At 48.3% G+C, this 14,398-nt stretch overlaps 1 protein-coding gene across 1 annotated transcript; it reads right to left on the bottom strand.

Annotated features, from left to right (window-relative positions):
- Positions 1 to 591: 591 nt before the first annotated feature.
- Positions 592 to 12,995, bottom strand: LOC136382930 (butyrophilin subfamily 3 member A3-like). The gene is given in 11 exon segments (XM_066352315.1): positions 592 to 1,178; positions 1,181 to 1,327; positions 3,769 to 3,795; positions 4,190 to 4,213; positions 5,377 to 5,403; positions 5,479 to 5,499; positions 5,606 to 5,764; positions 7,297 to 7,578; positions 9,259 to 9,600; positions 9,812 to 9,896; positions 12,857 to 12,995. Coding segments are annotated over 10 exon segments (1,689 nt in total). The 5' UTR covers positions 9,885 to 9,896; positions 12,857 to 12,995.
- Between the last annotated feature and the right edge of the window lie 1,403 nt (positions 12,996 to 14,398).

Below are 14,398 nucleotides of genomic sequence, written 5' to 3'. Positions count from 1 at the left end.
TATGTACGTCATTTTACTTGGCCCTGCCTTAGTTTCAAAATGAAGCTACCTCACACAGTTGTTGGGAGGATAAGTGAGTCAAATTCCCCTCAAGCATTTAGCACAGCACCCAGTACATTTTAAGTGACCTACAACTGTTAGCTGTGGTTGTTGGACACCAGCTGAGTCACCCTTAGAAAGTTAACTCCCATTCTACACACTCGTCTCCTTATCTGTCATGTGGAAAACTGAATCAATATTAGTGAAGTGGCCTGACCAGGTGGTGGTGCAGTGGATCGAGAGTCGGACTAAGATGTGGAGGACCCAGGTTAGAGACCCCAAGGTCTCTTGCTTGAGCGCGGGCTCAACTGGTTTGAGCAAAGCTCACCAGCTTGGACCCAAGGTCGCTGGCTTGAGCAAGGGGTTACTTGGTCTGCTGTTGGCCCACGGTCAAGGTATATATGAGAAAGCAATCAATGAACAACTAAGTGCCACAACGAAAAACTGATGATTGATGCTTCTCATCTCTCTGCGTTTGTCTGTCTGTCCCTATCTATCCTTCTCTCTGACTCGCTCCGTCTCTGTAAAAACAGAAACAAAAACAAAAAAATATTAGTGAAGTGTTTCACTCAGGGTGTTTTTAGCTAGTGTTCTCTGGTTGTGACACATTGTTGTTAAGGGTCCCTCAGCTCCAGGTTAGGCTTGGAGAAGCAAAGGTGTTCCTTCAACCTGAGGGTCCTCATTCCCATCATCTGAGTCCCGGACCACTGAGGTCTCCAAGGAAGGGTCAGGCACTGAGTTTGGCATGAGGGAACTTTCCACTCTTTTTTGGGCTGGGTAAATGGTCAAGGCAGTGGGTTCCAATGACCAAATCTGAAAAATAGGAAACAGTGGCCTGGAGAAGGAGGTGTGTGGGAAGGTGTAGATGTGCGACCCATCACTGGCGTTGTAGAAGGAGACCTCCCCCAACTCATAGTCCAGGAAAACCCCCACGCGTTCAGGAGGGTCAATTGTTAGTTTGGTACTGGGGTCCGTGAGAGCCCAGTACTTATTCCCCTTATACAGCCCTATTGTCCAGAATCCAACTTCAGGTGTCATTTCAATGGAATGTTTTCTCTCCACGTTCTCCCTACATACTCCAATATGCCACTGTTCCCTGTCCCCCACCTCCACCTCCCAGAAATGTCTCCCCGAAGTGAGCTCTCACAGCCCAGCACACGATAATGCTTTTGAAATCTCTTGTTGTTGTCTGGCAGGCTCTGCCATGTTCCTGTCCACTGCACGCTCCTCTGGTCCTCAGAAACAATGAGGTTGGGGTACGCAGTGTCTGGATCCAGAAACACATCAGCTGCAGAGGGTTCAGATAGTGAGGAGTCAGCCATGGTTCCTGGAACTCAGAGTCTCCGCCTACAAGGACTGGGGTTGTCTGAGGAGGCCTGAGACCAGAGCCTGAGGTCCCCAGCCTGTCTTGGATGTGACCCTCAGCCAGGCCAAGAGAACCCACAGGGAAGGGAGAGGGTTCAATATGGATGGGGAGGGTGAGGAAGGTTGGGGTCTATCTAACCCACCATAGTGAGCTGTCACCTTCCACCTTTTCCCTGTTTCCCTCCCCAACACGACCGTGCACACCTGTGCTGCACAGTCACATGGACTCAATTTCAGCCCTTGCCCTGTCCCTCCCCCATCCTGAGCTGGATTCATTTTCAGCACTGTCTCTCCTTCTCCCAAGATACAACCTACATCTTGAGTCTCAATTTCATATCTGTAAAATGGGTGTAAAAATACTAATCTCAGGTTGGACTACAACAAGCTGTATGGCATATTTAGCCCAAGGCCGGCTGTCCAGGCAGGAAGTGCCTGGTGTGATAACATGGACCACGTCTCTTCTGTGCTTGGGGCCATGCTGGGGGCTCTGAGAGCTCTCCTGTCCTCTCCCCACCTGTGCACATACTCTCTGGACCCAGGAATCAGTCCTCTGTGGACAACATCACTGGGCTCCCTTGTCTCTGGTGACCTGCTGGGTTTGGCCAAGGGGAGGTACCAGCTGAAACAGGAAGGAGAAAGGAAAGAGGCCCAGCACTGACTCCCCACTTCCTCCACTGGAGATGCTCTGACAGAGCCTGACTCCTCTCAGGCAGCCTCTCCCTGAGCTCCAGCTTCCTCTGGGCTCCAGTGACTGCTCCCTGTCCCTCCCCCTTCAGCCTAGGGGTAGTGACAGCTCCCACTGTGGGAGCCCTGGGGCACCAGTCATCCTTGCTGGTTTCCTTTAATGCCACCCCTTCCCCTGCAAGTCATCCCTTCTCTAAACCCTTTTTATTTTCTTTTGTTTTTCTTCCTTTCTTTTTTTTTTTAGAGAGAGAGGAAAGAAAAGAGAGAGACATAAACATCAATCAGTTTCTTCTTTGGCCAGTGGTGGCAAAATGGGTAGAGCATCAGCCTGGGCCACTGATGTCCCAGATTTTAAACCCGAAAATCACTGGCTTGAGCGTGGGATGTTGGACTTGATCCCGTCGTTGCAGGCTTGAGCCCAAGGTTGCTGGTTTAGCAAGGACTCACTAGTTCAGCTCAAGCCACCAACCACCCCCTATACTCTGTCAAGGCACATAGAAGCAATCAATGAACAACTAAAGTGCTGCAACTTCAAGTTTATGTTTCTCATCTCTTTTCTTTCCTTTCTCTCTCTCTCAAAACAAACAAACAAACAAACAAAACAAACAAAAAACCCCACTAGAAACAGAAGCTGTTACTGTATGTGTCCTGACCAGGGGTGGGGTGGTGGGGATTGAACTCATAACCTTTACATATCAGGATGATGCTCAACAGAACTATCCAGCCAGAGCTTAACCCCTCTTTATCACTGCAGAGGTGACAGTGACAAAACCAACTGCACCTCCGTGTCACAGAGTTCTTTCATCTTTACGTGCTGTTGACCTCTGACCAATCTCACTGTCCTCAGCAAGCACACCAAAGCCTGCTAGGTGATGAATGGCTGTGTTCCTTAAAATACAGCTATGGACATTTTTGTTAGTAGCAGCTTGAATGTCAGAAAGACTGAGGTCAGTAGCAAACTGGTGACAGAATCGATTATAAAAAATCATACATCACAAGACCAAGACTTATGGCCTGGTGCCAACATATTCTTTGTCCTTTTCTCCGGTCAATCATTAGTACCCGAGTTATACTATAAAAGAAGTATGGCAACACGTCTGTAGCAGTGAATAATCTGTGCAGATTGCCGGTTTCTGTGTGATCTGACCCTACCCCTTATGAGTCAATTACCCTATAAAACAGTCTGTTACATTCTAAGGAGTTATCTTCTCCTTACCATGGTCGTTACTGTGAGACAAACACCCACTTAGACAGGCTTTCTCTTTCCTGTTGGTGTTTTCAACAATATGCATTGATTATGTCATTTAATCTTCACCTCAATCCTCACATAGTAGGAATTTCTACCATCATCTAAAGTGAATACACTGAAGCTCAGAAACATTGTGTAACCTGAGGACACACAGGGACAGGAGGGGCAGACACTGGGTCAGGCCCCATCCTGACTCTCCTGCAGCCCCTTCCCCCAGCTGCACCTCTCCTGCCTCTTCCTTCCCACAAGGACCTGTGGAGCCCAGGACAGAACTTGTCCCTGGTTTTCTGTGTCCTCAGCAGAAGATGGACACAGCTTTGAGACCAGGACCTCAAGTCACCCTCTTAGACTCCCCTAGTCAGGATTTAGAGAAGAAAAGGGAGCAGGATCCACTCATTGTTATTCTAGGGAACATAAAGTGACTCACTCACCAGGTTGGAAGAGGGCCGTCTTCCACTCTGAAAGGAAGGAGACACAGACAAGGAAAGGTCATCATTTCTGTTCTTCCCCCACCATCCCCCTCACTAAGCCTCTTCCCCCTCCTCTCCTCAGTTTCATTCAACATCCGGTTTCCTGCATCTACCGCTCTGTGGATCAGGCATGAAACCTCTCTGCATGTTGGGCTTCTCGTCATCACACTGAAGCTGCAGGCAACATGGCCATGCTGAGCCCAGGTGTGTGGGCATCTGTGTCAGCAGGGTGAGGGACACTGTATGTGGAAGGTCCTCTCTGAGTGTCCAGAAGACAGGGTGGTGCACCACAGAACATGGGCCTCTGAGCCGGATCTGATCATTCCTCACCAGCAGAGAGAGGGTTTAAATGCTTTGTACACAGAGAGCATCAGTCACTCACCAGCGTAGGCCTGAGACTTCTCACCTACAAAGGAAGACAGCAGAGTCACCTGAACTGTCATTTCAGAGTCATTTCCTTTCTCTTCCTCTTGCACCCATCTGATTTCTTTTTTGACCACCCCCCCTTCCTGCCTGTCCCTCTGCCTGTTCAGTTCTCTGCTCCCCCCTCTTTAAATCAACTGCATCTAGTGACCCTGCAGGCACCCTGCACGAGCTGTCCCAGCTGTCACTGCAGAGCTGTGTGTACCTGTCTGCACAGCAGTCACCCTTGTCTGCAGTGTTGCTTTCTGAAGTTTGCTACCTTCTTTTCACAGTGGTCGAGAAATATTATGTGGAAAATACCAGAAATACACAATTCATACCTTTTAAATTGTACATTTCTCTGAGTAGTTTGATGAAACATCATGCCATGCCACTGCCACCATCCCAGGGAGAATCATGCCTGTGTCCAGCTTGTCCCCACTGTGTACCTCACCCCTTCACCTTAGTCACTTAGGAGCTGCTGGGTGATCAGATCTACTGGGGCGGTATCACAGTACTCGTGTTCAACTCACCCTTATTTTACTTAATAATTGCCTGAAAAGGCAAGAGTAGTGATGTTGGCAATACATGTATGCCAGTGAGAAGTCTCCTTTTCAGAGAAAGGGACATAAACCTGTGTGTACAGGGTGTGGTACTACCCACGGTTTCAGGCATCCTATGGGGTCCCAGTACGTTGAGGGGTGCCTACTTTACTCTTGTACCTGGGCGTGGGCTCGCTGTGTGCATATGTGTGTGTGTATGTGTGTGCTAGAATCCATCTATGCAACTTAATGAGAAAATCTCAGATACTATATTTTCCAGCAGGTATATCTGTGACAACTGACACGGTAGACATTCGTATTTTTAAGAGACACTTCTCTGTCCTCTGGTTTCTTCTCAGCAGACTACAGACTGTGTAAAGCCACCAGGGAGGGGAGGACCTCACACACTGAGTCCACCTCCCCTGGCCCCTGTCCTTTCCTGTGTCCCCTGGATGTCCCGGTGCGAGCGGCCCCTGGTGGAGACTGAAGCCCCTTCTCCATTGAGAAAACCCCTGCCCGGCTCCCCCATCAGCGTCCTTATCTCCCCCACCCCGGGCGGTTAGGGGTGAGGGAAGGGCGGGATCATATCGGAGCAGAGTCTGTGACGAGGGTCCGGGCCACTCACGTGCCAGGTACTGGATCCTCATTCGTCCTGCGGGGAACAAGTGAGGAGTCGGTGACGCGTGAGGCAGGGACCCCGGGACGCGCGGGTGGGACCAGTACTTACTGAGTTCGCGCTGCAGCTTCTCTGGAAATAAGCAGAAAAAAGTCTCAACACGGGGATGGAGGGGGGACGCGCGCGGTGGGGGCGCGAGCTGGGGCGGGGCGGTCGCGCTCCTGCAGCCGGGACTCACCTTTGGCGCTTCGCTCCCGCTGCTTCTCCGTGGACGGTGTCTTGTTTTTCTTCTGCTGTCGCCATAGGAAAAACCCTGCCGCCACCAGGAGCCCCAGCAGAGCCGGCAGGGTCACCGCGACGGCCACAACCCAGGGCCACGCGTTCCAGAAGAAGGGACCTGCGCAGGGACAGTCTCAGCCTCTGACCAGGTGGGTCGCGGGGTGTCTCGGGACAGATTTTTCTTTTTACAGAGGGCCCAGAACTCTTACTGTCATGTAACACTATTGTCTTGACATGCCTGCCTCTCACATGGGAATAGTTCAGATATCAAACAATATATACAAAGTCATTGAAGTCTGCTCTCCACTCCCTGGTTCAGTGCCCTATTTATTAGTTCTCATTAGTCAGTTTTATATGTGATTAAAATGTTAGAGCTGGAGGGCCTGGGTTCCCATTCTGGGTCTTCTGCCCGACTAGCATGTGACTTGGAACTAATGACTTCACCATAATATTTCTCTTGTACTAACAGGTAAAAGGATTCAATTAATGCTTATGAAGTGCCTGACTCATAGAGTGCCATACAAGTGTTCATTACATTTTAAAAATATACACATATCCTCATTTGTTCTTGCTTACAGCAAACACAGCACTCTGTCCCAGCTGGTCTGACTCTTGCTCTCTCTGTTCAGTGTCTTGGGGACCGTCATGTCAGCAGAGAGAGCAAGTCTGTGTTTCCTCTCACAGTGCAACCCTCCACTATATACAAGTCTCTCTGGAGGGCATAGAAGAGTCTCTATCTTTGTGCTATTTTAATTAATGGTATAAAAATAGCATTTCAAATGGATCGTTTTATCAACTGCAAGCTGATCTGTCAGATAAATTTGCAGAACTGGGCTTTTCAATCAATAAAAAAGTAGTTTGGATAAATATTGCTCTATTGTCCAAATGAGAAGATAGGCCAATGTATACCAGAAATATACCACATTATAGCAACAATCATCTAAGAGTGACTGTCTCCCCACAAGCCTGTTATCAGAATGTTTTTCCAATGATCTCATTTTTTGTTTTATTGACAACATCACAGGTGAAAAACATTTCTTTATTCAGTAAGAGTGGACATTTTTTCATTGGGTGATTTCTTTTTTCTGAGCTGATAATTCATGCTCTTATTTTATTATTTATTTATTCATTTTAGAGAGGAGAGAGAGTGAGAAAGGGAGGGGGAGAGAGAGAGAGACAGAGAGAGAGAGACAGAGGGATGGAGCAGGAAGCATCCACTCTCATATATGACTTGACCAGACAAGTGCAGGGTTTCCAACCAACGACCTCAGCGTTTCAGGTCAACACTTTATCCACTGTGCCACCACAGGTCAGGCCAGTTCATGCTCTTTTATCATTTTTCAACTGGGTTGTTTTGAAAAGGTTATCCCTTTCCATAAGATATGGGTTATACATATTCCCCCCTCCTCCATTTTGTTATATCTTTGTTGATCTTACCATTTGCCCACAATTCCCATTGCCTGTCACAGTCTGTAACACACAGGAAATGCTCAGAAGACGTCTGTGACATAAACAACTTTATGGGGGAAAGAAGCACCCAGGTCCCTGCTCTGTGCCTTACGTCCACTGCAAAGACTCAAGTCAGCAGCAGAGAGTCAGTGCCTGCCCCCAGGGGCCACAGCTAAGCACAGGTAGCGGCAGGGCACTCACCTGCAATGGAAACCCTGGCTGTCCTTTCCTGGCTGAGCAGGGGGTTTCTGAAGATACAGGAGATCCCCCTCCCAGAGTCGCCTTCCACGGTCACAGATGCTGAGGCTGCATACAGACCCCGGCTGTCTGCAGTCACAGGTGCTGCCACAAAGGACAAGTTCTGTCCCCTGTCATCTCTCCACTCGATGTGGGGCTGCGGATACCAGCCTGCAGACGTGCACTCCAGACGGATCCCTCCACCCTCATAACCCTTCATTTCAATGAGGAGATCAGAGCCCAGCGCTGTGGAAGGAAAAGTGAGTCTGAATTATGGGGAGCCCTCTGTGCTGGTGAGGGTCTCCTCAGGAATGGAGCGCACACTCACACTAGAGAACTCCAGCAGGGTTCCACTGAGGAGCTCTTTATAGACGTGTGCTGTGCAGGACAGACAGTTCCATGATGTGACCACCGCCTGAATGTTGTTTGACCCTCATGCTAGATTCGGTTAAATGTGGGCCGGAACAGAGCTGGTTCCTCTAAATCCCTTTAGAGTCTGCAGGACCCCTGTCCCATGTCCAGACACGCTGATTTCTGGGAAAGGTTCTCACCTCACCCTGGACAAACATGTAAGTCCTTCCCCCTTATCTTGGCTGAGTCCTTCCTCAGAACCCTTATTTATCCTTCCTTGTCCTATGTAAGTCATTGTCCTTACCATGTGATGGAAAGATATGCCCATTGTCATGGCACCATTTAAGTAATGTGTTGTATGTAAGTCCCTGGGATAAACTCTTGATGTTATTAATGGTATCACTATCAGCCTGTTTCTCAGGTATCTTAACCCAGGAAACATTAAGTAATGTGGTTGTGCAGAGGTGAAAATAACTACATGGCAGAGAGATGACCAAGGTCCAGGAATAGTGGAGTTGTTTCCAGTGGTCCCTAAACACCTAAACTGAAAGGGAAGAGGAAAGAAACCTTTTATAGACCTGAAATAATACAGTCTCTTAAAGAGGGCTTTCTCAAGGGGATTTGTGGATCCAGGAAAGAACTATACTTAGCTGAGGCTATTCTGCAGGACAGAGCCAGGACTAAACCATACCCTCAATTCCATTCTCTGCTGGGCTCCCCATTGATTAACCCAGGCAGAAGCCACGGGCAAGGTTGTATCCTGAGAAAGAGAAATGCAGCTGTGAGGTCTGCACATGAGCAATTTCAGGGAACAGCAGCATCAGACAAGGTGCTTTGTCACTGTGATGGGTGAGGACAAAATCAAGACCACTTGACAATTGGGTTTGAGCACAGAGATAACAAGACCAGTGTCCTGACTACAACGACTAATCTTATCCATCCTATCATGGCTGTGAGTGACCAGTTACACTCCTGCACCATCCTGACAGCATCTGATCTAGAACAAATCTCTACTTCTATAAACCCTCCCCCAAATCCTCTCAGAGCCCAAAAGTTATACCAAGTCTTTCCTGACACCCTTTTACTGAGACACTGCATGCATTGCACATGTGTGCATTTACCTCCCTGCAACAAGTACTGAACACAACTTGTTCAACTACAGGTGTGTTCTTGGGGTAATTGGTAGGACGACATTGGCAACACAGATGCTGTCCCTGCAGGTCAGCCTCCTGGACCCACAGCAGCGCACACATGGAGAACCACGGCCACTGTCTGGAGCTCAGCTGAACCCACACAGGTGTGTGACACCTGCTGAGGGAAGTTTCTCATTGATTTTATCCATGATTTCAATGTCCTTGCTTAGACCCTGGTGGCTGGGATGAGAGATTTTTTTACTTGACAGAGGAGGAACTGTCCCTGGAGGGAAACCTGTGTCTGTCAAGGGTCTCAGAGAAGCAGAGTTGTAAAGGGGTGAGGCAGGTGCTAATGAGTAGTCAGAGGTGCTCTGAGGTGGGTGTGGAGACTGCGCTCCCAGATCTCCGTGGGAGAATGGCTCAGAACAGACCTGAGGCTCACCTGCAACCTTCAGCTCCACCATCGCATTTTCATAGAAATCTCCTTCTTGAAAAATACACTGGTATTCTCCATTGTCAGAGACTGTGACGTTGTGAATCCGGAGAGCAGCCTTCCCCTCAGTGATGTCCTCTCTTAAAATCGAAGTTCTCCCTCGATTCTCTGCTGCCTGTGTCTCTTCCTTCCCATGTGCATACGAGTGTACTACCTGCCAGGGGCTGGGTCGCACCCACATCAGCTCCATGGTCTCAGCGTTCATCTTTGGGGACAGGTGACAGGACAGCTCAGCATCTTCACCCACCACGGCCAGGATGGGGTCTGGGGGTCCAACCACAGCAATCTGAGCTGGTCAACAGAAGGGGGTGCTCCATTAGTGAGAGCTGGGCCAGAAGGTACGGGGGCTCCAGGCAGGGAGAGCAAGGTAAGAAACTCCTAGAGAGCCTCTCAGTTCTAACAGAAGGTCAGTCGGGATGGGCCTTCCAGGGATGGAGTCCAAGGTTCATACTGGCACTACAGGTAACTGCTTTAGATACATAAACGCAGAATTGTTCCCTACCTGAGCAGAGGGTGAGCAGCTGGACCAAGATGAGGAAGAGAGAGAGGTGAAGCAGATGGAAGACCAGGGACATCACCCTTTTTACCTGCTGTGCAGAGAGAGAGAGACACCAGAATGAGCTTGAGTAGAAATAGTGACCTGGAAGAAGATGGAGAAATCTTCATGGAGACCTTTCCCTCCCAGGACGAATTTTGGGTTCAACCATGACCACTGGTGACACAAGAGCCTCCTCTACAAATGTCTATGTTGGAGCCTCTTAACATTTGATTCCAACATGGAATTCATTCCAAAAATATATAACGTTAAATGTATGTACCTGAACCAACAGGCTACTGTTGACTTCCACGTACCTACAATTCCCTGGGACAGCCAGCTCCCGCCTCCCCCATCACACTCTGAGGAGCACAGGACCCTCCTCCCTGAGTCCCGGATTCACTGGAGTCCCCACAGTCTATGCTCAGCACACCAGCCAGAGGTTCCTGACTCACTTCCCCTCCCTCCTCCACTCACCCCTTCCGGGGCTCCCCTACACTCAGAGCAGGAGCTGAAGTCCTTTGTACCCTTTATTTTTATAATCATCTGAATATTCTGTTTTATTGTTCCCAAGTGGGACCCTGGCCAGATAGCTTGCTTAATTAGAGTTAGCTCTGAAACACAGAGGTTGCTGGTTTGATCCCCAGGTTCAATGCCAGGTCAGGGCACACACAGGAACAGATCAATGTATCTCTCTCTCTCTCTCTCTCTCTCTCTCTCTCTCTCTCTCTCTCTCTCTCCCTTCCTCTCTCTTTAGAATTGATTCAGTGAGAAGAGGGGAGGCAGAGACAGACTCCCACCTGTGCCCCGACCTGGGATCCACCCGGGAATCTCACTAGGGGGCGATGTTCTGCCCATCTGGGGCTCTGCTTCCTTGCAACATGAGCAATTAGTCCTGAGGCCGAGGCCATGGAGCCATCCTCAGCTTCCAGGTCAAGTCGCTCTGGTTGAATCATGGCTGCAGGAGGGGACGAGAGAGAGAGAGAGAGAGAGAGAGAGAGAGAGAGAGAGAGAGAGAGAAGGGTGAGGTGAAGGGTGGATGTTGGGCAGATAAAATGTATTATGCTCACTTTGTTAAAGTGGTGCTGCCCACGTGGAGGCCATTGCCCAGGTGATATTAATGTGTGTTGGGGTGGGCTAAAGGCAGGCAGAATCCCTGTAACCTGGGGCTTGGTTTTGGGATTAAGCCTTTCCCACCCGTTTTGATGTGGGGTGGTACAATCCAATCATGCCTCAGAGAAGTGACTTTGTATTAGAGACTTCCCTATTTTGTATATTGGATTAAGGGTTTGGATTTCTACACTATAAAATGGGGACGGAGCGGGAGCTTGCTCTCTTGGCTCCTGAGATTATCATTAGAGGAGAGAGCAGAGAGAAGAGAGCAGAAAGAAGCCATGTGGCCAGGAGAAGCAGCCAAGATGGCGGAGTGCTGAGTGAGATGCCAGTTTGTGCAGAGTTTGTGTCTGGGATAAGGAAGGAGATGAGGAACTGAGGAGAATAAGGCTGGTGAGCTAGAAACCTTTGATTCTAGGAAACTCGGATAAGTCAGTAGCTTTGTGAGCACTGAATGTGAGTGGGTTTTGGAGCCCAGTGTGTGTTTTTACTTGCCCACCGGGTGCAAGCTAGGATTAAAGACTATGGCCCACCAGTTTTTGGCTCCGTTGTTTCTTTACCGACTGTCCGAATCCAATGTGAACCTGCCTGAGCCGGGCGGCTGCTGTGATAGTGGCCCTTGCCATGCCTCCTAGTTCTACAGTGGAGAAGCAGATGGGAGCTTTTCCTTTGTGTCCTGACCGGAAATCGAATCTTGGGGACATCTGCACTCCAGGTTGATGCTCTACCACTGAGCAAAACCGGCCAGAGCTGTTAATAAAAATATTTTAAAGGAATAAATATTATTTTAAAAAGGTTTTCAAGTGTGAAACAAATTTCTAATTATTTGGGGATGATATTTATTATTTTTATTCCTGATTCTATAATTCTATTCTACAATTTTAAAATTAAAAAACCACAAAAGCATAAAATATAAATGAAACACATAAAAGAATAAAATGTAAGTAATGTATAATGGTAATCATATACTTTGCTTCATATAAATGTGAATATTTGTGGACATATTTTGACCATTTAACACCAGAAAACCAAATAATCTAATTTAAAAAATAAGAAGAGGCCCTCAAAAGACATTTCTCCAAAGAGAAGGTATGAATGGCCAACAGACACTAGATTGGAAGCCCCTCTGGTTAGACAGTGTGTTACTTTTTATTTTTTAATTGTTGTAAATGTAGGTTACTTCACATTTTTCTATACTACAAATGATTCGGTAATGAACATTTTCACATGTAAGTCTTTAATACACAACCCTTGTAACCCACCTCACCATGCTTTTAACATTATTTCTGTAAATGATGATCTGTTAACTAATAAGAGACTATGGATAAACAACCTGTTTCCTTAAGAATTCTAGGGCCTTCCTTCAGAAGAAGCAGAAACTGACTTCGACCTCCAGACATTGCAGTTCTGGGAGAATGGCTGACCTTCAACCTTTTATCTGAACGGACTGTGTTGTCTTGCACTTAGACCCCTCCATGGAGAACACTCAACCCCCTCCTTTAAATTCCTTTTTTGTTGTTGTTTTTTCCCTCTTTGCAAAAACTCCTACCCCTGCCCAATTGTTAAGATGGTCTTTGCAACATTAGTCCACCACCTTCACAAGTTGCTGGCTCTTGAATAAACCACCGTTCCTTCCACCAGCCCCTGACTCTTGAGTATTGGCTCTCAAGAGGCAGACAGCCAATCATAAGTTCAGCATCAACCGAACCTTAGAACCTCTTAGAACACACTCCCAGAGACGACCAGCAGAGCCTGTAAGGGGCCTTTGCTGCTTCCTGACCACAGGAAGTTCCTAGGAATGGGAAGTTGTCAAGCTCCTTCATTCCGGTTGTCTCCCTCCCACAGATTTCTGAGTGCAGGCTTACCTGCCTTCCTTCCACATTCCCACTGTGCCCTCACCTGCGTGGTCACAGCACCACATTCCTGCTCTGGGTGAGGAACGCCCTGCAGGCTCACCAAGCTCCACAGCCTCTCTCCTAAGGGGGCCTGGGCCCCTGGCTTTCACCAGTTCTTCCTGCTTACCCTTGGCACTCCCAGCTGAAAAGGACGGAACTAAGCCACTTGATAGTTCTTTATTGTAGCTGAGTCTCTTATCTAGAAGAAAGGGTGGGGAAAGGAGTTTGCTCCCAATGAGAAACAGTGCAAAGTCCCCCTTTGAAAGCACTGTTTTCTGATTGGCTCTGAACAGGGCTGTTAGTGAGTGTAGCTAGTTAGTACTAATAAAGGAAGAGAGCATAGGGAATCAGACATTAAGCCTTATCTACTGTGAGCTGCTGAGGACATCAAGCCTGCTTCACTAGGAAGTGACAATATTCACAGCCTTCCCAGGAGACTGCTGCATTCTCCACGCTCAGGACCTAGTCCCCGAAGTGGGCAGGAAGGACCTGTTACCAGCTATTAACCAGGATTACTGAGGGTGAGGAATAAAAACAGCAGGGAAATTCCTCCGTTGGGAACATGCCCAGATGGAGCCAAGATGGACAGGGGGACATCCCTACACTGAGACATTCGTAGTAGGAGAAAAATGGCGACCATAACAGGAAGGTCTTTAGCCTGAGAAAAGGATTGAATTGAACACGTGGCACAGAGCCCTGGAAGTTCCAGGAAATTAGGGGGAGGGCCCAGCACAAGCCCACAAAAGACTTGGAAAGAGACTGGTCAGTTTGAAAGCCTGAGGTAATACACTCAGAGCTCAGCAAAGCTCTCTCTGTCTCTTGCTTGGTAACACATGTTCCTCTGTGAACACACGTTTATTCGCCGCTTTGTTCACATGCTTGTTCATGTGCTCTCTCTCATAGCAGCCCTGTGGGCCCCATGTGGGCTTCAAGCATGAGCCTGGGTCCACACCAGGCAGTGCAGCGGTGACTGGAACACAGCCAGTGATAGAGACTAAGCTAGCAGAGTAGGGACAGAGACTGACTAAGCTTTGTCACAGACTGAGAACCAATGGCACAGACGTTCTGTATCCTGGTCCCTATTCTGAGCTTGAGGAAGACAAGGCTGGACTTCTTCCACTGCGGGATGGACGGAGATGGGACACTGGGAAACTGAGGGCCGTCCTTCGTTTCTATCCCAATGAATCTTACCAGCACCTGGTCCTCCTGTCTGTGAGTCCTCAAAGTGTTTCTCTTGAGACTCCATGGAAGAAGGGGAGGACCCGTTTCCCCTGGCAGCAGAGTGAAAGTGTGAACAGGAAGAAACCAGACCCACGCCACCTTTAGCTCCTCAGAAATTCAGTCTCAGATGCATTCCCAAATAAAACAATTCTCAGGTTTCCAGACGCAGTGCTGCCAGGGAACAATGAGCATATTTTATAAATTCAGAGACTTTTTATTTAAATTGCTGAGAAGGTTCATTCTTGCTCTGTGTCTTCCGTATGTTGCATTTGGATTTTCAGGTGTATTTATTCTTGTAAAGCCAGTAGCCACCATTGTGGCCATT

Source organism: Saccopteryx leptura, chromosome 11 (genome assembly GCF_036850995.1).
Source record: "Saccopteryx leptura isolate mSacLep1 chromosome 11, mSacLep1_pri_phased_curated, whole genome shotgun sequence".
NCBI classification, from domain to species: domain Eukaryota; kingdom Metazoa; phylum Chordata; class Mammalia; order Chiroptera; family Emballonuridae; genus Saccopteryx; species Saccopteryx leptura.
Note: the sequence above shows the minus strand (reverse complement) of the source record. Positions and strands in the feature narration are given on the sequence as shown.